Source organism: Lithobates pipiens, unplaced genomic scaffold, assembly GCF_037356315.1.
Source record: "Lithobates pipiens isolate NorthernLeopardFrog02 unplaced genomic scaffold, aLitPip1_a1.2 Scaffold_22, whole genome shotgun sequence".
Classification (NCBI taxonomy): Eukaryota; Metazoa; Chordata; class Amphibia; order Anura; family Ranidae; genus Lithobates; species Lithobates pipiens.
This window is the reverse complement of record NW_027507784.1, coordinates 89,326,527-89,350,663: the sequence shown is the minus strand read 5'-3', so window position 1 is coordinate 89,350,663 and position 24,137 is coordinate 89,326,527. Positions and strand designations below refer to the sequence as shown.

General features: G+C 42.4%; 1 protein-coding gene across 1 annotated transcript in view; it reads left to right on the top strand.

Moving 5' to 3' along the window:
* The window catches only part of CRYBA2 (crystallin beta A2), a 15,012-nt gene extending 3,670 nt beyond the window's left edge, over positions 1-11,342 (top strand). Inside the window, exons 2-5 of the mRNA XM_077447863.1 lie at positions 4,716-4,881; positions 6,583-6,724; positions 8,610-8,752; positions 11,089-11,342. Coding sequence (XP_077303989.1) covers positions 4,724-4,881; positions 6,583-6,724; positions 8,610-8,752; positions 11,089-11,236 — 591 coding nt within the window. The 5' untranslated portion in view covers positions 4,716-4,723 and the 3' untranslated portion in view covers positions 11,237-11,342. The remainder of the gene's footprint in view (positions 1-4,715; positions 4,882-6,582; positions 6,725-8,609; positions 8,753-11,088) is intronic.
* The last annotated feature ends 12,795 nt before the right edge of the window (positions 11,343-24,137 follow it).

Genomic DNA, 24,137 nt, shown 5'->3' with positions numbered 1-24,137 from the left:
ACAACTTTGGAGTTGTACAAGTGTGAATGGAGCCTAAGGCTCGGTTCAAATTATAGTGATGTCAGACATTGAATGTGATTCGCACCGCACTGCAGATCACATGTGATGTCTGTGCAATGCGAATTTAGCAATACAGATTGTATGGCTGAATTTGCATCGCATTCGGACCAAAATGGTGCAGGACCCTTTTTGTGGTCCGCACTGGAATTGGATTGCATGGGTGATCACACCCATGCGATCCAATTCCTGTCCGAATTTCGCAGTTCGCACTGAGATTTACGAACCAATCAGGGGGTGTCATTAACTTTATATTGACACCCGCAGCGGTTCACAGAGGGCAGTGTGAACCGGCAGCTATTCAGGTGCGATGGATTTGCACCAGTGTGAACGCAGCCTAACAGCATGTATGGAGGAATTTGTTCTTCAGTCATTTTTTCTTCTTTCCATCTATTAACCTCCCTGGCGGTACCATTATTTCGGATTTTAGGTGCTAAAAGCGGTACCATTATTTTGCATGAAAATTTGGCGTTTTATATTGTAGTCCTGTAATTCTTAGGAATAACTCTCTTAAATCTGTCCAAACCAGAGTCTAGCAGACATCCCGGGTATGATAAAGTTTGAAAAATTAAATCATAAATTATAATATAAGAAATAATTATAAATAATTGTACCAAATAATAATATAACAATAATAAAAATTATTCAATAATGTAATCACATCAAAAACACTGAAATTTGCTCGGTTGCAGAATTGTCACTGTCATTACTTTTCAGTATTTGATGACGAATCTCCCCACAAATCGCTATCGCTCAATTCTGCGAGTGATTCTAATTTATTATCGCTGTTTTCTAGCTGCTCTAAAATCATTTTTGATGTACAGTGACAGTTTTGGTTGCTATGGACAATCTCCAGTTTCCAGGTATAAAGAACAGCTTTTATTATATAAAACTACATGCAGGACACTGGACAGACCATTAGGGACAACGGGGATGTGAAATGTTTACATACAGCAATGTAATCTGTAAGATTACATTATACTGTATGTTTACTGTGTGTTTCACTTTTTGAATTTGGCGCCGATCTCCGTGCCCGTGCGTCGCAACGCTCGCAGGGCACGGAGATCGCCGATGTGATAGATCGAGCGAGACACGGCTCGCTCGTACAGCGGGGAGACGACGCTGGATCCGAGGGAGAAGGTGAGTATTCCTCCTCCTGGATCCAGCGATGCAGTCCCGAGTCTGACTCGGGGATACCGCTAATGGTATAAAAAATCCACCCCGAGTCAGACTCGGGAAAACCGTCAGGGGGGTTAAATCTTCTGCCCTTGTTGTTGTTTTAACTTTAGATAGTAAAACATTTTTTTTTTTGCCAGTAAATCCCTTATACAGCCCACTTCCTGTTTCTTGTCTGGTTAAAAGCCCAGGCTTATGACATCATGCACAGCTCTCTCTCTCTCACTCTTGTGAGAGTTTGCCAGGAAGGGAGGGGGGTTGAGTCATAAGAGGGCCAATGAAAGCTGCAGAGTTGGAGGTGTACCTCTGTGTAAATCCAGGAAGTGAACAGGCAGCAGCTTCAGCTGCCCACAGTTAAAATAGCTGCAGCCAGACTTAGTGGAGGGAGATTTCTGCAGCATATTTGGCAAGTACAGAATCACAGTATATATAAAATCATGTGCAAAGTGGTTGGAGGGAAGCTTCAGAATGGCAAAGATGTTTTTATTGATAATGATGTGAGCAGACTGCAGTTCCTCTTTAAAGTGTTACTAAACCCAGGAGCCTGCATGGAAATGCAATTATTTTAGTAAATATAAACTGCTAAATTCCTTTTCTGATCAGCAGTATATAGCAGTCTTGTGACTTCTATCAGTGTCCAGCCAAGCACTGGTTAAAGCTTGTAGGAGGAGTTTTCATTCTCCTCTGACTGTCCTATGAGGTTGCAGGACCCCTGACTTTCTGTCTGGACAGTGCTGATTGGCCCTGTGCTGATCACATGCATTCTCCCCAAAAAAAAATCTCTAGCAAAACACAACAAATGTGCAGCGTGCCTCCTAGAGCTCTGTTATATCAGCAGATGGATTGGGGACACTAAAAGAAGGGGGAGATCAGATAAGAAGGATCAAACAACCTAACCCCTGGATTACCCACTTAGGTTTAGGCATGCTTTACTGTATATACAGACTGATTTTACTGCTGTGGGTTTAGTAAGACCCTGGCTCCCGGGTTTGGCGCTTTTCTCTTGTGAGGAGCATAGGGACAGGTCACCCGTCTGTCAGGGACAGTGCTTAGATGCAGGGAGAGGTTCCAGTGGAGTAGGAAAAGTCGCAGGGGTCTCAAACTGGCGGCCCTCCAGTTGTTGCGAAACTACAAGTCCCATGAGGCATTACAGGGCTTTCAGTTACAAGCATGACTCCCACAGGCAGAGGCATGATGGGACTTGTAGTTCCGCAACAGCTGGAGGGCCACCAGTTTGAGACCCTTGGTAAAGAGACATGCAATCCTTCCTGGAAGCTTCCCACTTGGGTTTGGACCGGTCAGGCGGCATTCCTCCCCTCGGGACAGACGCTGTTGGCACACCTGGGACCTACTGCTATTCTCAACATTGCATGTCCTGTGAGTGTGCCCGGTCGGGTCGATTTCACGCTGGGCTAGTTCTGATTTGTTGAACTTCATTTTCAGCATAGTTGCGTTTCCGCGACTGGACTGCAGTATTTACTACCGCCGCACCATGCTGCATTTCCCCAATATGGGGAAGACAGATGGTGTTGAATGCCCCTACCTTTGTTCAGGGATGGTTGGGATATCTTCCTAGTACACTTATTAGGACTGAAGAAGTAGCCTGAAAAGGCTACAAAACATCTCCAACATTATACAAGTCCAGTTGAATGCGATCAACTACTACTAGATATAAGGTGCAAAATAGAAGAGAAGCTGGGACTTTATATGAGATCCGCCATAGCAAATAAACAATGAAATTAAAGTGGATGTAAACCCAATGTCATCCTTTCTAAACTACGGCAATATTGGTTATCTAGAAGGATATACATGCCTCCTGCATGTATACTTATCTGTCAAATGTCTCCCCTCTGTCTGTTATGAAATCCGAAAAACTGCAGATTCTGTGGGTGGGTCTGTTGTCTGGTGGGTGGAGTCGTGATGTCAGTAGACTCGCCGCCCACCTCTACACTCCCCTTATCAACCTGCATTTTCTCCTGTGTATTTCTTACACTGAACTTCTGCTATGATCTCTAACATCCAGTCAAAATCCAGAAAAGTCCCCACATGACTTCAGCATGCCCAATCATGCTGAGATGTGGAACATTCAATCCTGGCAGAGCAGCAGAAGAAAGAAGTGGGGGAGGGAATTAAAGCGGGAGTCCGCTGGGACTCCGCGTTTTTTTTTTTTTAAAAGCCAGCAGCTACAAATACTGCAGCTGCTGACTTTTAAAATAGTGACACTTACCTGTCCAGCGCGCCCGCGATGTCGGCACCCGAAGCCGATCTGTAGATCGTATCTCGGGTGCTGCCGCCGCCATCTTGGGTATGGGAATCAGGAAATGGAGCCTTTCGGCTTCATTTCCCGGTTCCCTACTGCGCATGCGCGAGCTGCGCTGCGCAATAAGGACGGTCCCCGCTGCCTCTGGGATCTGTGTGTTTTCCCAGCAGGCAGCGGGGCACTTGCGGGAAGGGGCGGGCACTTGCGGAAAGGGGCGTAATATACGCCCCTTTCCGCAGAGAGCTATCCCGTAAGTGGGTACAGATACCTGTACTGTACAGGTATCTGCAACCCCCTCCCCCCTGAAAGGTGCCAATTGTGGCGCCGGAGGGGGGGAGGGTTCCGATGAGCGGAAGGTCCACTTTAGGGTGGACCTCCGCTTTAAGGAATTAAAAAATAATTCATGTCTCTTAGGCTAGTGCACGAGATATGTAAATCACCCGTCACTCACAGCAAGGGGGAGGATTTGACAAAGTTTTTCTCTGTTTGTCAAGATTTATCTCACTGAACAATAAAAAAGGATTGGTCAGAGCCGGATGAACTCTTTGTGGCAAGACTGGGCTCAAATGATAGGGAATCTTATAATCTACATTATGACATAAAAAAAAAAAAAAAAAAGGGTTTACATCCACTTTAAGTACATACATGTATATATATATATATATATATATATATATATATATATATATATATATATATAAAGATTCATTTATTTATTTGTTACAATCTAAAATTCTTTCAAACTCTTAAATATACAATATATCAAATAATTTGGTAGTCACATGACTTACACTTGGTATTATACTGCTTATATCACATGATATAATTGTTGAGTTGAAATGATGGACATAAATGGTAAAATGAATACATGAAAAATATATGCATATACACATAATAAAACCAGATGTGTCTTGTTATTAGATAGCACTCAATGCGTTTCATGGCGTTACAGCCACTCATCAGGAGTGTGATAGGGTGATATACTGTAAAGAAATATCAATTATTAATAGTGCCCTCTAAAGAAAGGAATTTTCCCAAAGACTGGTAACAGGTCAGCAATTTACACCTCTGTCCCATGGCTGGGGCCAAACTCTGCATGGAAATTTGTGGGGATCTCAGTATGGTGTGCTAGACATAACTGGTTGTCCTCTATTTTGTAGGCCTGATAGTGTTGCCGTAATGTAACATAACTTGAGTATCATATGCCTCTTTCTCCACACAGTGAGCAGAATGACCAGCCAGCCAATGGAGACTCTGGGTCAGTGGAAAGTCACTGTCTGGGAGGAGGAGAACTTCCAGGGCAAAAGATGTGAATTCCTCATGGAGTGCCCCAACATTATGGAGCGAGGGTTCCGTAAAATCCGTTCCATCAAAGTGGAAACCGGACCGTGAGTATTCTGATACATCTCGCCCCCCCCTGCGTTACCAGAGCCTCTTTAAAATATCTGCTGGCCATACTGCTTTAGCTGTTGATCCCAGGAAGGGCAGGTTGACCTCCAGGCTGGGCTGCCTTAAAGCATATGAAAACCCTAAAAATTAACTTCTCTTATTTGTTACATTTTTTACAGCCCTGTGGGGGTTTAAGATTTATCAGGGGTCTAAACAGACACCCAATGTCTCACTTTTGAGACAGAGAAAGAGAGTGAGGACACAGATTCCTGGGTTCTTTCTCTGCAGCCTCAGCTGTAGAGTGAATGAACATGAACAGGAAGCACTCTGTACAGAGGCTTCCTGTTTTTTTATAGACTGAAGCCATGTAAATGCAGGGAGAGCCGCAGAGGTATTTGTTATAGTAATTGTGCTCACTCCTGCTGTTCTGGGCCCCCCTGTTAAACTTATAGGACCTAATATAATTTAGACCAGTGGTCTCTAAACTGCAACGCTTGGCTGGATGGGGCCCTTTGATTGCCATAATCTGGTCCATTGAGCACTATTCCTCCCACTGGACACCAACAGTGGAGCATAGCCATAGTTCCTGCCTCTGAAACCAATGATGAAGCACTACCCCCCCTCCCCCCCACTGATAACAGTGATGGGGCACTATTACTCCAACTAATAGTAATGATAGGTATTGTTCCTCAAATTCCTCAAATTAATACAACTGATGGGGCATTATTCCTCCATTTAATTATAATGATAGGGCACTATTCTTCCAACTAATACCAATACTGAGGCATTATTCCTCCAACTAATACCAATTATGGGGCACTATTCCTCCAACTAATACCAATGATGGGACATTATTCCTTCAACTAATACTAATGATGGGGCATTATTCCTCTAACTATTACCAATGATGAGGCACTATTCCTCCAACTAATTCCAATGATGGGGCACTATAACTCCAATTAATACCAAAGATGGGGCATTATTCCTCCAATTATTACTAATGATGGGGCATTATTCATCCTACTAATACCAGTGATGGGGCACTATAACTCCAACTAATACCAATGATGGGGCATTATTCATCCTACTAATACCAATGATGGGGCATTATTCCTCCAATTATTACTAATGATTGGGCATTATTCCTCCTACTAATACCAATGATAGGTCCCTATTCCACCAACTAATACCAATGACTGGGCACTATTCCTCCTACTGGACATCAATAGTGGAGCATAATACCTGCTTCTGAAACCAATGATGGAGCACTATCCCTCCCACTGATACTAATGATGGAGCATTATTTCTCCTATTAATACCAATGATGGGGCAGGACCCTATTCTTCCTCCTATTGGTCACTGGTGCTATGTAACTGTTTTACTCCCACTGACCACCAAGTTTGCTCTATATAACCAACAGTCTTCACATTCTAGTAACAAGGCATGATGTGGGTATTGCTCGCTGGGAGTTTTTCTGACCCGACTTTCAGTGGGGCCCAAATGGCCCACAAACATTAAAATAAAATGAATAAACATTTTACCAAGCTGCACAATTTTTAATACTGGTGCCCTTTGAATGCATAATCTATTTTCTGGAAAAAGTGATTTTACGCTTTAAACAGAGCCATCCTATCACAAGTGATAAGGTACCTTCCTACAGAGTCAGACCCTCACTTACATTGTCTCTGGTTCTTTGTCAGATGGGTCGGCTTTGAGTATCCAGAATTCCAAGGGCAGCAGTTTATCCTAGAGAAAGGAGACTACCCCCGCTGGGAAGCATGGAGTGGAAACACCAGCTACAGAACCGAACACCTTCTGTCCTTCCGACCTGTGAAATGCGCTGTAAGATACACTTCTCTATATCTGTCGTCTTACCTTTATTAATTGCTCGCCGACTGCACTATAGCAGATTTACTGCTACAAGGTGGCCGTCCTGTGCAGAATCCTGTATATATATATATATATATATATATATATATATATGTGTGTGTGTGTGTGTGATTCTGCCCTTCCAGTAGGGTTGCCACCTGTCCAGGTTTCACCCGGACAGTTTGAGTTTAGAATCATGCATCCGGGTTTCCGACTGCCTGAAACCCGGACACATTATTCAGACCAGACTATGGCTTCCCAGCAGGGTTGCTGGCTGCAGTTGTCTAACCGCCTTCAACCCTCTGTGTCTGTCCACACTCCAATCCCCGGCACTGTGCCTCAAAAAAGGAAAGTGGTGAGCGTAAATTTGAAGTCCAGCTACATCTGGACGAGAGGTGCCAAGGGGTAAGTGAGCTCACCATCCATCTCTGTCTGTGACTAAAGTCTCCTCCCTTCTCTCTTCTGCCTCTGAGTGAGTACGCTAACGTAATTCAGGGTTCTTGGAGCACCCCTTATATCAGAGTTCCCCTTTACACCAGAGGCCCCAGTGTTCCCCCTTACATCAGAGTCCTCTCCGTACATCAGAGTTCTCAGTGTTCCCTCTTAAATCAGGGTTCCCAGAGCATTCCTTATGTCAGAGTCCCCAGAGTTCTCCCTTACATCAGAGTCTGCAGAGTCCCCCCTTACAGTGAAAGGGAACTCTGCAAGTTCAGATGTAAAAGGTGAACTCTGTGGACTCTGATGTAAAGGGGGAACTCTTGTTATTAACTTCATGTGATTAGAAATTTGATTTATTAGCAAAATATATGTATATAAAAAAAAATTGCTGTGCACCGCTAAAGTGTTCGGGTTTGACTTGAAGAAAAAGTGGCAACCCTAACTTCCGGGTGCAATAGATGTCCGCTGGCACACGCTGACCAAAAAGCGTCCCTTTACCTCAGAAGTGGTTTTAGACTAGATAGAAAACAGCGATCGTAAATTAGAACACTTGCAGAATTGAGCGATAGCAAATCATGGGGAAATTAATTTTATTATTATTATATATTTTTTTTAATAATAATAACTATTATTTATAGTTATTTATTATATTATAATTTATGATTTTGTGTTTCAAACTTTATCATACCCAGGATGTCTCTTAGACTCTGGTTTGGACAGATTTAAGTGAGTTATTCCTAAGAATTACAGGCCTACAATATAAAATGCCAAATTTCCATGCAAAATAATTGTACCGCTTTCAGCACCAAAAATCTGAAATAATCATACTGCCAGGGAGGTTAAGGTTTGACCTCATATTATATGGTTTTGGTAAATCCGAAGACACAAATCTTCAGAAAATCGAATAATGGGGACCGAAGTCTACGTTTCCACTAGTGCGACTTGTCATGCTACTTTGGACACATAAAGTCGCATGACAATTTACAGCCCATTGATTTCAATGGCACCGTTCCATTCTAGGCGACTTTGAAAATCAGGAACTTCGAAAAGGCGCCTGCACTACTTTGGTGCGTCTTTTGATGCAACTTTGATCCAGAGAGTGCAAAGTTGGATCAAAGCTGCACTCAAAAATTGCATCAAAGCCGCACTCTAAATCGTGCGACTTTGGTGGTTGCAATGGGAGAAATGTAGACTAACCTGGTTTGTGACATTTTAGAATTGAGCCCACGTTGTCAGAACTAATATCCAGATCATCTGAGATGACCTTGTGAATTGATAGGCCTGGAGATCGGTTCAAACACCATATGCTTTCATATTGTGCATGCCTGTGAACATTGCTAGTACTGGAACAGATCTGCGCTACCCTCAGCTCTTATAAGAATTTTTTTTTTTTTCTGTCCTCCTTCCCAAATTTCCCCAGAACCACAGCGACAGCAAAGTGACCCTATACGAAGGAGAGAACTTCCAGGGCCGCAAGTTTGAGCTGTCCGATGACTACCCCTCCCTGCAGGCCATGGGATGGTGCACCAAGGAGGTGTCTTCCGTCAAGGTCAACTCTGGCGCGTGAGTACTCACATATTTACTCCTCTTCCTCAAGAACTCTTCCTTTAGAATAGGCCCGTGCTTGGGTAATAAAGCCGGAAAGTCATGTTGTAGTCTAAGATCTGAAGAAGCTTAAGCTTTGGAAGACGTATGCAGATTCTGATTTTTTTTTTATAAAGTCTACAGCTGCCTCTTACTTATACTCCGCCCCCTGACCCCTAGGTTCCTCCCCCGCTTTGCCAGACACTCCTATGAGTACCAGGGAGGTCAGGGAGTTCACTGCCAATGTCGGTAATACACATGTTTGGGGCCTCAGAATTGACCAATCAGTGACTGACATCATCCCCCCCCCACCCCCCCCCCCCCCAACGTGATGGTGGTTCCTATAGGTGGAGAAAGCTATGTAAAGGGAGACCCCTACTGACCCCCCCCCCAAAAAAATATACCACCAACCTCCACTGTTGACTTCCATCATCCAATCATGCGCAAGCTGCTGTTTTTTTTGTTTTGTTTTTTCATTGTATTTTTGCTTGCACATGATTGGATAATGGAAGTCAGCAGAGCTTCTGGTAATTTACTAAGCTCTGGAGCAGCTATTTGCCTTTAGTAAATCATTGTTGGCTGCGGCAGAAGACAATAGGAAAATGGAGAACATGATACATGAGGCAGGTAGAGGTCAATGCTATCACCCAAATCAATGTTCCCACTCATTGCCAGGACAAGGCCATCTAATGCCCAGGGTGAAGATGCCAAACGGCGACCCCCCACCTTAAAAAGTATGGGCAATACGTGTCAGAAAAAATCCCCTCCCTCCCCTCCAAAACAAATCGAGCGCTTATCTTCGCACTTAACCCCTAAGCATAAATTTGCCTTGCAAGCCAAAATTCTCCCTCAACAAAAACTCCCCCTCTTTCAGTGCAAATCCCCCCTCCAGGATTTATGCTCAAATTTTCCATCTGACCACAAATCCTCTCCCACCCTCCAAATTCCCCTCTCGCAGCACAAATCCCCCTCTCCTAGAACTAATCCCCCAAGTTTCCCTCCTAGCACAAATCCCTCAATCATCCCTATTAGCACAAATTCACTACCCCCAAAAAAAATCCACCTTCCTAGCAAATCCCCCTCTCCAAATCACCCCTTCCAGCAAAATACCCCAAATTCCCACTGCGCCCAGGGCAGCCGCCCCTCCTACCCACCCCTTGTCCCGGTCCTGTTCCCACTACAGACTGCGGAGGTCCGAGGGCCACACATCATATAACAAAGGGCTGCAGGTTGGGCACCAAGGCTCTAGAGGCATCGCACAGGTATTTGTATCTATCCAAAAATATCCAGACCTGGTATTATTTAAATGAATTGTGTACCTTTCACATTTTACTTTCTTGCTATACAATGGAACCTTGGTTAACGAGTAACGCAATTAACGAGCGTCTTGAAAGACGAGCAACTTTTATTTTTAAATTCTGACTCGATTTGCGAGTGTTGTCTCACAAAACGAGCAGAATTCAATCGAATGAGGTGTGCAGTACCGCATTTAGCCAGAGGTGCGGGGGTGGCGGTGGCACTCGGTGACACTTCAGAAATACTCAGAACCACTCGGAAGTACTCAGAAACACTCCGCTCCGAGTGTTTCCAAGCCTTTCCAAGGCTTTTCAAGTTCAGTTGAGCTGTCCCAAAGTATTTCCGAGGCTCTCTGGTGCCCCCTCACCTCTGTCCACATGCGGTATTGCATGTAATAGAAGTCAATGAGGAACAAATTATCTTTGTTTCCATTGACTTTTATGAGGAAACTCGCTTTGATATGCGAGTGCTTTGGATTACAAGCATTCTCCTGGAACGGATTATGCTTGTAATCCAAGGTTCCGCTGTACTATTACTATGTTTCACAGCCACTCTGCTCAGCAGCTTTATTGTATCCATATGGAGCACTCAGTGGGAAGAAAGAAGGAAAGAAGGAAGCAGAACCTGATTAGGTAATGAGGAAATGTATCTGAAGTCAGGTCCACTATAAGGGATTCATTTTGAGTTTGCCCAGCAGCCAAGACGGCTCCCGGTCTCTGCTAGCGATCAGTAGCCAACAGGACCGGCTCCCGGTGATCTGACCTCTGCTTCTAGGGATATGTCTCTTGGTATTGCAACAAAATATACCAATTATTACAACTATAGAGGTGTAGAGATCTGTTTTTTGGAAGAGCTCTTCTTTGTATGATAGGTCCACTTTAAGGCGCTGCCTACCCATTTCCACCTTGGCAGCCCCCCTGGTGGCAGGGAATGCAGTGACTTGTAGTTCTGCAGCTGGTGCCAGGTTGTTCACTTTTGTTCACCTTTCTTTTTTCTTTCTCTGTTTACTATGCCCACAGCTGGGTGGCATATCAGTTCCCCGGATACAGAGGATACCAGTATGTGCTGGAAAGAGACAGGCACAATGGTGAATACAGGAACTATAATGAATACAGCACTCAGGCCCACACTAACCAGATCCAATCCATCCGCCGCATCCAGCACTAAGGAGCCCCCCCGGCACCTCACAGCCACTCTGTCTGTCCCCCCATCCCTGTCGCACGGTGACTCGGAGCCAAGCTGACTGCAATAAATATAACTTTAAAAATACAAAGTTTCCTGTGTCATTTGTTCCTCCATCAATGATCATACGTCAAGTGCAAATATTCTACTCAATGGGGAAAAAATGGCTGCCATAGGGATTGTCTACATCAGTTGCTGAAAAGAGAGCAAAGTGCTGGAGAGACTGAGACAAACACCTACATATATGTATATGTATATATATATATATATATATATATATATATATATATATATATATATATATATATATATATATATATATATATACACACACACACACACACTATATTACCAAAAGTATTGGGACACCTGCCTTTACACGCACATAAACTTTAATGGCATCCCAGTCTTAGTCCATAGGGTTCAATATTGAGTTGGCTCACCCTTTACAGCTATAACAGCTTCAACTCTTCTGGGAAGGCCATCCACAAGGTTTAGGAGTGTGTCTATGGGAATGTTTGACCATTCTTCCAGAAGCACATATGTGAAGTCAGACACTGATGTGGGACAAGAATGCCTTGCTTGCAGTCTCCGCTCTAATTCATCCCAACGGTGTTCTATCGGGTTGAGGTCAGGACTCTGTGCAGGCCAGTCAAGTTCCTCCTCCCCAAACTCGTTCATCCATGTCTTTATGGACCTTGCTTTGTGCACTGGTCCAAATCATTTGGTGGAGGGGGGTTTATGGTGTGGGGTTGTTTTTCAGGGGTTGGGCTTGGCCCCTTAGCTCCAGTGAAGGGAACTAATAAGGCATCAGAATACCAAGACATTTTGGACAATTTCATGCTCCCAACTTTGTGGGAACAGTTTGGGGATGGCCCCTTTCTGTTCCAACATGACTGCGCAGCCAGTTCATCAAGCAAGGTCCATAAAGACATGGATGGGCAAGTCTGGGGTGGAGAAACTTGACTGGCCTGTCCTCAACCCGGGATGAATTAAAAAGAGACTATAAGCCAGGCCTTCTCGTCCAACATCAGTGCTCACAAATGTGCTTCTGGAATAATGGCCAAACATCCCCATAGACACACTCCTAAACCTTGTGGACGGCCTTCCCAGAAGAGTTGAAGCTGTTATAGATGCAAAGGGTGGGCCAACTCAATATTGAACCCTACGGACTAAGACCGGGATGCCATTAAACTTCATGTGCATTAGAGCTGCACAATTAATCATTAAAAAAAATCTTTATTCAAGCCCCCCCCCCCCCCCCCAATCTTAATCCAGCATTTTCACGATTCGTGTAACAAGTGCGGAGCCGTTCTCTGCTCACAGCTCTCAAAAAAAAAAGACAGCCAGCAAAGTTTATCACAACATTGCTCAACACTGAGATAAAAAGAAGCGATGTGGCTGATTTACTAAAACTGAAGAGGGCAAAATCTGGTTCAGCTCTCCATAGGAACCAATCAGCTTCCAGGTTTTATTGTCAAAGCTTAATAGAACAAGCTGAAGTTAGAAGCTGATTGGCTACCATACGCAGCTGCACCAGATTTTGCACTCTCCAGTTTTAGTAAATCAACCCGATTGCATCATTTGGTTCTTTGAGATCAAAGGAATTAACTTTGGTCTGCAAATGAGGGCAGTTTAACCACTTAAAGACTAAGCCCTTTTCTGTCGCTTGTTGCTTACAAGTTAAAATCTGTATTTTAAAATCTGTATAAATCCTGTATAACAATATTTTCTGCTAGAAAATTACTTAGAACCCCTAAACATTATATATATATATATACAGGGGCGGACTGACCATTTGGCGACTCGGGCAATGCCCAAAGGCCCTGGGCCAATAGAGGGCCCCATCAGGGTTGCCAGCCTCAGTAAAACCAGGGAAAGTATGTAAAAATCTGTGTTTTTTTTTTTTACATCTGTCTCTGAAATGTCCCTTACCGAGATCCTTTTGGTCTAAAAATCTTGAGATTATAGCTGACCCAACTCTCCCTGTACATTGCACACTCACATCAGTCCCTACCCTCAAGGATCCAACAATCCAAGGTCCCCCTTAATATACTAGGGCCAATTCGGGACAGAAGCCAATTAACCTACCTGCATGTCTTTGGAGTGTGGGAGGAAACCCACGCAGGCACAGGGAGAACATGCAAACTCCAGGCAGGTAGTGTCGTGGTTGGGATTCAAACCAGTGACCTTTTTTACTGCTAGGTGAGAGTGCTACCCACTACACCACTGTGCCACCCTACAAACCACTGTGCCGCCAATGTCTGTGTATACTGTGTGTACATGTATGTGTATACTGTGTGATTGTGTATACTGTGTGTGTGTATACTGTGTGTGTGTATACTGTGTGTGTGTATACTGTGTGTGTGTATACTGTGTGATTGTATACTGTGTGTGTGTATACTGTGTGATTGTATACTGTGTGATTGTATACTGTGTGTGTGTATACTGTGTGATTGTATACTGTGTGTGTGTATACTGTGTGTGTGTATACTGTGTGATTGTATACTGTGTGTGTGTATACTGTGTGATTGTATACTGTGTGTGTGTATACTGTGTGTGTGTATACTGTGTGATTGTATACTGTGTGTGTGTATACTGTGTGGCCCCATAATCTCTGATAGCCTGGGGGGCCCATAATCTTCTATTGCCCGGGGGGCCCCATGAGTTGTCAGTCCGCCCCTGTATATATATTTAGCAGAGACCCTAGAGAATAAAATTGTGGTCGTTGAGATTGTTTATGTCACACTGTATTTGCGAAGCGGTCTTTTAAAAGAAATTTTTTTTTGGGGGGGGGGGGGAACGCACTTCAATTAATAAAAAACTAAACAGTCAAGTTAGCCCAATTGTTTTTTATAATGTGAAAGATGATGTTACGCCAAGAATTTTGAGAGAATCGTGATCTTTATTCTAAGCAAAAAAAAAATTGTGATTCTCAATTTATTCAGAATCGTGCAGCTCTAATGCGCATGTAAAGTCAGATGTTTCCAATACTTTTGACAATATATAGCAAATACTGAAAAAAGAGTCACAAAGAAGTCACGTAGTAATGGCAAATGGATGAAAAAAAAAAAAAAATCTCAAAAATGACCACTAGGGGGAGCACACGTGTCATTGGTTAAGCATCCCCTTGGACAGATGGCAAAAGACACCTCCTGCACTGACTCTGGGTGTCTCCAATAAATCATATCATGAAAGGTCAACATGGATTTAATAGGCCAGGTCTTCTCGCCTGCTTTGTTGTAACACGGCCTTCAAACACGGAGTCATCTGTCTTCCTGGAGACCGCATTAATGATTATTTCCCTGGTACAAAGTGACTGGGTCTTGTGATTGGCTAAATCTGTCACTTTATTTTAAGTTCAAAGGAAAAGAATAATTCAAACAAGTATCAAAAGAGAGATTAACGAAATATAAATATGACAGCAGACCGAGGCTTTGTTTAAAAATAGCGCCTGCCCTCCGCCACTCCTATACAGAGGGGTTCGCTAAAGAGGCGCTTAACGTAGACGTAAAACCCGATCGCTATGGACTCCAAGAATCCTAAAAGTGTTATTGTCATTTCAAAAGTCATTTTTCATTTCATTCAGTCTGCAGCTTTATTTAAAAAAAAAAAAAAAAAAAAAAAAAAAAACCTGCTAACCCTGCTGTGAAGGTTTCTGTTTGGGCACTTCCTGTTATAGGGTGACAACACTCTGCCCCTGTTTCCTAACTGTGCTCCTGTGTTGTCACCCGGGCACACAGGCTACCAATGGAGGCTACAACTGTCTATTTTAACACCCGCTGCAAAAACAAGCTCCGCTTTTGTAAATGCCACACAGCCATCACTGGAGTGATTGTAGACAGGAAGTGGCTGCAAATAAGCTGCAGGAGATCAGCCACACAGAGTGGCAGCAAAGGATGAGAAAAGGTTAACACAAGTATTTCATTTTTTTTTATAAAAATGGAAATTGTGGATGATATGCAGGGCTTTAGCAAACTAAATGTCTTCAGTTAGAGCAACGGGCTGCAACAGGTGAGTCACAATCTACCCGTCCGCCATGGGTATGTGATGGGAAGACTGCAACCCAGCCGTGCCAACTGCCAGCTCTGGAGTCCGGACCTCAGAACGACAAAAACAAAAAACCACTGCAGAGCTGAGGGAAGTCTTAGGCTACCTGGGACCCGGGAGGACCTATGCTACCTGGGACCTGGGAGGACTGGATGATGCTGATCTGAGGTCTACAGGGTGAATTTTACAGAAAGGGGGGGGGGGGGACTACTGACCTCTGCACTGTGTGTTATTACTAACCTCTAAGCTCTGCATTATTTACTGCTGACCCCTGCACTCTATATTGTCTACTAAAGAGCCCTTTATTCTCTTTTACTTAATCATGACCCCTGCGCTCTGCATTACTTACTGCTGACCCCTGTGCTCTGCATTACGTACTGCTGACCCCTGTGCTCTGCATTACTTACTGCTGACCCCTGCGCTCTGCATTACATACAGCTGACCCCTGTGCTCTGCATTACTTACTGCTGACCCCTGTGCTCTGCATTAATTACTGCTGACCCCTGCACTCTGCATTACTTATTGCTGACCCCTGTGCTCTGCATTACTTACTGCTGACCCCTGCGCTCTGCATTACTTACTGCTGACACCTGCACTCTGCATTACTTACTACTGACCCCTGCGCTCTGCATTACATACTGCTGACCCCTGCTCTCTGCATTACATACTGCTGACCCCTGCGCTCTGCATTACTTACTGCTGACCCCTGTGCTCTGCATTACTTACTGCTGACCCCTGTGCTCTGCATTACGTACTGCTGACCCCTGCTCTCTACATTACTTACTGCTGACCCCTGCGCTCTGCATTACTTACTGCTGATCCCTGCACTATGCATTACTTACTGCTGACTCCTGCGCTCTGCATTACTTGGTGCTTACCCTGGCGCTCTGCATTACTTAGTGCTGACCACGGCGCTCTGCATTACTTACTGCTGACCCCTGCACTCTGCATTACTTGCTCCTGATCCCTGCACTCTATATTGCCTACTAAAGAAAGAACCTTTTATTCTGTTTTACCTAATCATGACCCCAGCACTCATTACTTACTACGTACTGACCCCTATGTTCTGTGTTACTTACTACTGACCTCTAAATTCTGTGTTACATACTGCTGACCTCCAAACTCTGCAATCATTTCTACTGACTTCTGCACTCTGTGTTACATACCATTGACCCCTGCACACTGCGTTACATGCTTCTGACCCCTGCCCCTTGCATTATGTAATTCTGAACCCGGCATTGTGTGTTAATACTGACCTTTGCATTCTGCATTATTCTCTCCAGTCCTTACCTCTGTATTCTGTATTAGATACTGCTGACCCCTGCCTGCCCTCTGTGTTACTACTGACCTCTAAACTCTAAGTTACATACTGCTGACCTCTGAACTCTGCAATAATTTCTCCTGACCCCAGGCACTCTGTGCTACATACTATTAACCCCCGCACACTGTGTTACCTGCTGCTGACTGACCCCTGCACTTTGCATTATGTAGTATTGAACCCGGCATTATGTGTTAATACTGACCCTTGCATTCTGCAATTTTTTCTCCTTACCTCTGTATTCTGGATTAGATACTACTGACCCCTGCCCTTATAAAGGGCCTCTGAACTCTGCATTGCTACTGACCACTGCACTGTGTGTTACTTACTACTGACCTCTGAAGTCTCCAATACTTTCCCCTGACCCCTGCATTCCATGTTACTTAAAATATTTACCCGTACAAACTCCGTTACATGCTGCTGACCTCTGCACTCTGCATTATGTAGTACTGACCCCTGCATTATGTGTTACATACTGACCTTTACATTCTGCATTATTTTCTCCTTAACTCTGTATTCTGGATTAGATACTACTGACCCCTGCACTCACTTACTTACCGATCTCTGAATTCTGCATTGCTACTTACCCCTGCACTGTGTGTTACTTGCTACTGACGCCTGAACTCTACATTACTTACTCTTGATCCCTGCACTCTGCATTTTATGACTGACTACTGAATACTAAGTTACATACTACTGACCCCTAAACTTCTAAGACCCGACTTACTTTTTAATGGAACCTTACCAGGTTACCTCCTTAAAAAAAAAAAAAAAAACAATGCTGAACCCTGGCGATCTTTCATTTGTTCAATGTTGTTCATGTAGATCTCCACCAATCCAGGGCTGCCTACCTTTGTTTAGTGTCCATACACAGAACAATTTTATATGCAATCATATTGTCGATCAATGTAATGTCTGGGAGAAAAATATAATCAAAAGATTGATCAGGGAAAAAAAAAAAGAATGATCAGGCACAAACACACTAATTAAAATCATTCCATATATATGATCGAACTGTATTCTCAAGATCGATAAAAAACAATTTAGGAATAGCATATTGAGAACCGATTGATCCTATGTGAAATAATGTAATCTACAAAAAATCTAAAAACTTTATCGAAAACATATCTACAGAACGACATACATGTAAGCTAGTTCTTCATTTTAGGTAAAAAATTAAGCAACACGCAATTTCAAATGTCATTCTTAATTTTATTTTATTTATTTTTTTGCTTTTTACTAAATGTACAAACACATATTTTATGGTATTCTCAACATGAATAAATTATGTACAAATTAAAACAAATTATTGCTAAAATTTGTTGAATGCTGTCTGTATCTACTGAACATTACTTTAAAATTTGTCTTGATTTAAAAAAAAAAAAAAAAAAAATCACATTGGTTACATTTATTTGTTAATTTCCTTCCAGCATTCTCATGAATTGTTACATTGTATCAAGTGATGAAATATGTATTTCCTATGCTCCTCAGCTCCATCTAGTGGCCATAATGCTAATGTTACTGCCCATTAAAAAAAGAAAAATAGCTTCAGCCCCGGAAGATTTTACCCCCTTCCTGACCAGAGCACTTTTTGCGATTCGGCACTGCGTCGCTTTAACTGACAATTGCGCAATCGTGCGACGTGGCTCCAAAACAAAATTGACATCCTTTTTTTCCCAGAAACAGAGCTTTCTTTTGGTGGTATTTGATCACATCTGTGGGTTTTTTTTTTTGTGCTATAAACAAAAAACGAGCGACAATTTTGAAAAAAAAAAATATTTTTTACTTTTTGCTACAATAAATATCCCCCACCCCCCCAAAAAAAAAAAATAAATAAAAAAAAAAATATATATATATATATATATATATATATATATATATATATATACATTTTCCTCAGTTTATGTCGACATGTATTCTTCTACATATTTTTGGTAAAAAGAAATCGCAATAAGCGTATATTGATTGGGTTGCGCAAAAGCTATAGCGTCCACAAAATAGGGGATAGATTTATGGCATTTTTATTATTAATTTTTTTTCTATTAGTAATGGCGTTGAGCTTCATTTTTTTTATCGTGAGTGCGACATTAAGGCGGACACATCGGACATTTTTGACACTATTTTGGGACCATTGTTATTTATACAGTGATCAGCGCTATAAAAATGCACTAAACACTGTGTAAATGACGCTGTCAGGGAAGGGGTTAAACACTAGGTTGCGATCAAGGGCTTAAGTGTGTCCTATGGAGTGATTCTATCTGTGAGGGGGATGGGCTACCACTGACATGACAGCGATCACTGCTCCTGATAACAGGGAGCAGGGATCGCTGTCATATCACTAGGCTGAACGGGGAAATGCCTTGTTTACATAGGCATCTCCCCGTTCTGCAGCTCTGTGACGCGACCGCTGGGACACCGGTGGACATCGAGTCCGCGGGTCCCACGGGCACGGTCACACTGTACGCGGCGGGCACCATGCCCGCTAGCCCCAGCAATTAAATGGGATGTACAGGTACGCCCATTTGCCCACCGCTGCCATTGTGCCGACGTATATCGGCATGCGGCGGTCGGCAAGTGGTTAAAGAATGTTTGCTTTTTGCCCAAAACGAATATACACGCAGATTCGCTGTCCGAATTGCTATGTGAATTTTATAAAAATACATCCTCTAAGTGGGTTCAATACTATACCGATCCAATCATATTACCTGATTCTGCATAAAATCGTTCGATCACCTTATGCCGCGTACACAGGACCGGACTTTCAGACTAGGTACGACGATCTTCCTGACGGACTTTCGGTGGACTTTCTGAATGAACGGACTTGGCCACACACAATCACACCAAAGTCCAACGGATTCGACCGTGATGACGTCGATCGGACTAGAATATGGAAGTTCATAGCCAGTAGCCAATAGCTGCCCTAGTGTCGGTTTTCCTCCATCGGACCAGCATACAGGCGAACTGATTTTTCGACCCGGACTCGAGTCCGTTGGAAAGATTTGAAACATGTTCTAAATCGAAAGTCTGTCTGATTTTTCGACAGCAAAGGTCCAATGAAGCCCACACACGATCGAATTTGCTGTTGAAAAGTCGACAGCAAAGTAAAGCATTAGATTGTAAGCTCCTTGAGGGGAGGAACTGATGTGACTGTATAATATGTGTAAAGCGCTATGCAAATTGATGGCGCTGTATAAATATCTGTAATAATAATGCCAGTGTTACATGTATGGCCACCATTAACTCTTTCGCTGTCAGGGTCGTTTTTGAATTTTTTTGCAGATATGTTTAAAAAAATCAGTTTAGGCCTAAAGATTAGGTAAAACCCTCAAACGTGATATATTTTCTAAAAAGCAGAGATCCTACCCTGAAAAGTAAAATAGCGGACATTTTTTACATTATTAGCGCAATAGTTTATGAAATGTAAAAAATGCCATGTAAAACACACTGAAGTTCCTTTTAGGGTACAGAAACACAATATATTACCCAATTATTTGGTAGAATATAAAAGAAGAGGTTGCGTCAAGTAAATAGTTATCCAACATAATAAGCCTTAAAATTGCGTGCGCCTGCGAAATGGCAACAAACTTCAGTACCCTATATTTTTCATAGGTGACACTTTAAAGGCCCCCTATGGGAGTTAAACCATGAACAGTGGCCTTAAATTTTGTGTGTAGGCGCCCACATGTATTTACGTTCTTATGTGCATATATATGGGGGTGGTTGGCCTCAAAAAATGTATTCGGGGGGGGGGGGAGGTGGTGTTGTGGAGGGTTTAGGTGCTTGGGTGTAACTTTGATTTTTAAGCTTTTTTACATTTTTTTTTTCACCAAACTTTAACTAGTTGAAGACTAGGCCTATTCTGAAACTCTTTGTTTACAATAATAAGCATTTTTTTTTTTCCTAGAAAATTATTTGGAACCCCCAAACATTATAGATATATAGCAGAGGCCCTAGAGAATAAAATGGTGGTTGTTGCAATTTTTTATGTCACATGTTTTTTGTGTAGCAGTTTTTTTAATGTAATTTTTTGGGGGAAAAAAATACTTTTAAATCGACTGCATAAAATATATAACCTATTTTTTTTTTTTGGTAAAATATAAAAGATAATGTTATGCTGAGTAAAAAAATATTATATAACATATAAATAAAATATATTTAATATAATATATGTTATAAAATATGTTATATATTATATAACATTACACATTTTAAAATTGCGTACGCTCGTGGAATGGCGACAAATTCTGATACTTAAAAATCTCTATAGGCAATGTTTTAAAACATTTTTTACAGGTTACTAGAGTTGCAGAGGAAGTCTAGTGCTATAATTATTGCTCTCATTGTAATGTTCGCAATGATACCTTACATGTAGTATGAACACTGTTTACATACATGTGCGTGACTTATGTATTAGTTTGCTTATGCGTGCGAGCACGGAGGGCTAATTTTTTTACTTATTTATTTTTATTAAAAACATTTTATTTTTACGCTGTCCCTTTACTTTTTTTTTTCATCACTTTTATTCCTATTTGCAAGAAATGTAAACATCCCCTGTGATAGAAATAAGGGATAACAGGTCCTCTTTATGGAGACATCTGGGGTCTATAAGACTCCAGATCTTTTCTCTACCCTGGAAAGTATCAGAAAAAAAAAGTTTTGATCTCATGCTTTAAAAAAAAAAAAAGGCAGTGTTTATATCAATCACCGGGAGTGATGTAATGCCGTCGCTTCCAGTCTCCTAGACCAGTGATGGCAAACCTTGGCACCCCAGATGTTTTAGAACTACATTTCCCATGATGCTCAACTACACTGCAGAGTGCATGAGCATCATGGGGAATGTAGTTCCAAAACATCTGGGGTGCCAAGGTTCGCCATCACTGGCCTAGACCATAGAGATGGCCAGGGACCTCTTGTTCACCGGCCAGCTCTATTATAGTCTGGCGGCTCCACCAGATGAGATTCCAGGCTCCCCGATCACACGGGAGAGCCAGGAAAGATGCTGGTGGGTGGTGGGAGGAGGGGGGATGTACCCTCAAGCCACCTACAAAAGCAAGCCAGTGGCTTGCTTTTATATGAAATAGCATACCAGGGTTATGGCATACAGCTGCAGCCATAACCCCGGTGTAACCACTTGAAGCCAATCGTGTACATGTATGTGATCTGGCAGCAAAAGGTTAATTTTTCAACATATAGTGCACAAGAAGTCCTCATGTGAGGATTTTTTTTGGTATCCTAGGATAGTGCAGAGAAGAACATGCTTCATTAGCTTCTTTCCAGGCCATACTGGTTGAGGAAAGTGCCACCAGGACCAGGAAGTCATGTTCTATAGGTCATTAACAGGAAGGGGGGGGGGGGGGGGTCAGCGAATGGACATTTGCTGATGTCTCTCCCCTCTACCCAGCGGCACTCGCCATGCTGGTCCCGGGTTAATATTGTGTTCTACTGCATAATGCTGAGTTCACATATTTGTGAATTTAAGGCATTTTAACCACATCCAATTCGCATAACATGTGAATTTGACTGGCTTTGCCGGTTCACACATGTCTGGGGCGGCTGCAGTTTTGAAAAGGGTCCTATTTGTTTTTTGGGTCCAATTCAGGCAAACATTTGCACCTGAATCAAACATGAACCGGTGAACAGAAATGCAGTGGACTCCGGACAGCAAACCGCAGCCGGACATGTGAACCCAACCTAAAGCTGAGAGCTCTACCACATTTTAGTTTGTTACAAATTTGAAGCCTTTCTCAGGTGCTTTGGGGCATTGTTGCAATTGTATCAGATGCAGAGGATACAGAAACTAGAGATACAGAAGATACAAGATATAGGGGATAAAGAGAATAGAGATACAGAGGATTCAGGGAATAGAGATACAGAGGATACAAGATATAAGGGATACAGATACAGAGATTAGAGATACAGAGGATACAAGATATAAGGGATACAGATACAGAGATTAGAGATACAGAGGATACAAGATATAGGGGATACAGATACAGAGAATAGAGATACAGAGGATTCAGGGAATAGAGATACAGAGGATACAAGATATAGGGGATACAGAGAATAGAGATACAGAGGATTCAGGGAATAGAGATACAGAGGATACAAGATATAAGGGATACAGATACAGAGATTAGAGATACAGAGGATACAAGATATAAGGGATACAGATACAGAGATTAGAGATACAGAGGATACAAGATATAAGGGATACAGATACAGAGATTAGAGATACAGAGGATACAAGATATAAGGGATACAGATACAGAGATTAGAGATACAGAGGATACAAGATATAGGGGATACAGATACAGAGAATAGAGATACAGAGGATTCAGGGAATAGAGATACAGAGGATACAAGATATAGGGGATACAGAGAATAGAGATACAGAGGATTCAGGGAATAGAGATACAGAGGATACAAGATATAAGGGATACAGATACAGAGATTAGAGATACAGAGGATACAAGATATAAGGGATACAGATACAGAGATTAGAGATACAGAGGATACAAGATATAGGGGATACAGATACAGAGAATAGAGATATAGAGGATTCAGGAAATAGAGATACAGAGGATTAAGATATAGTGCAGTATCTCCAAGCTGCGTCCCTTTTCATGCTTTTTTCTGGTCCTTGTGGCACTATTTTCATCCACTGATACCAACAATGGTGCATAATTCCCCATCACTGACATAAATGAAGGGGCTGTATTCCTCCCAATGATGCCAACAATGGGGCCCATGCCTCCCAATGACCCCAAAGATGGGGCACAATTCTTCCCAATGATACCAATAATGGGGCACAGTTCCGCCCAATGACACCAATGATGGGACACAATTTCTCCTACTGACACTAACGATTAATTATAAAGAGGGAACCATTACGGAGAATAAAAAGCTCCATTTGTTGTTGCCACAGTCCTAGATATATTGTGTATATAAAGAAAATAAGTACCCCCCCAGTACTGTGAGACTTTAAGGGCAAACTTTTGAAGGAACAGTATTTTAGAAACATAGAAAAATGTATTATTTCATAAAACAGTACGACGGTCTGAGAAAACAGCAGACACAAAGTAGTACATGATAGCCATATATAATATGAGAAAAAGGCCCTTCTCCTATGGTCCGATGCGTTTTGGGAAATTCAGGGTAAATCCTTTCTTCAGGGGCATGGAGGAGATGATAGTTGGAGATACTCTGGAATAGAGACAACAAAGTGTAGACTTCTAGAATACAGCAGGGCAAACATTGTGTTAACCTTTTTTTTTTCCTGTAGGACTGATATTCCCATAATTTCAGTTATATGTTGGACTATACGAGTTGGCTGCTGGGACCTATTTTGGGGATCCTTGTGAGGGATTTCTCAAGCCTGGAGGATTTTTTATTTGGTGATTTTCTTTATTCTGGATATGTGTCTCCATAACTGTGCAGCGCCATCCCAACAATCTTTTTAAACAAACAATCGTTTCCATGAATATAGTACGGCATGTGTATGTGTTTTTTGACCCTAAC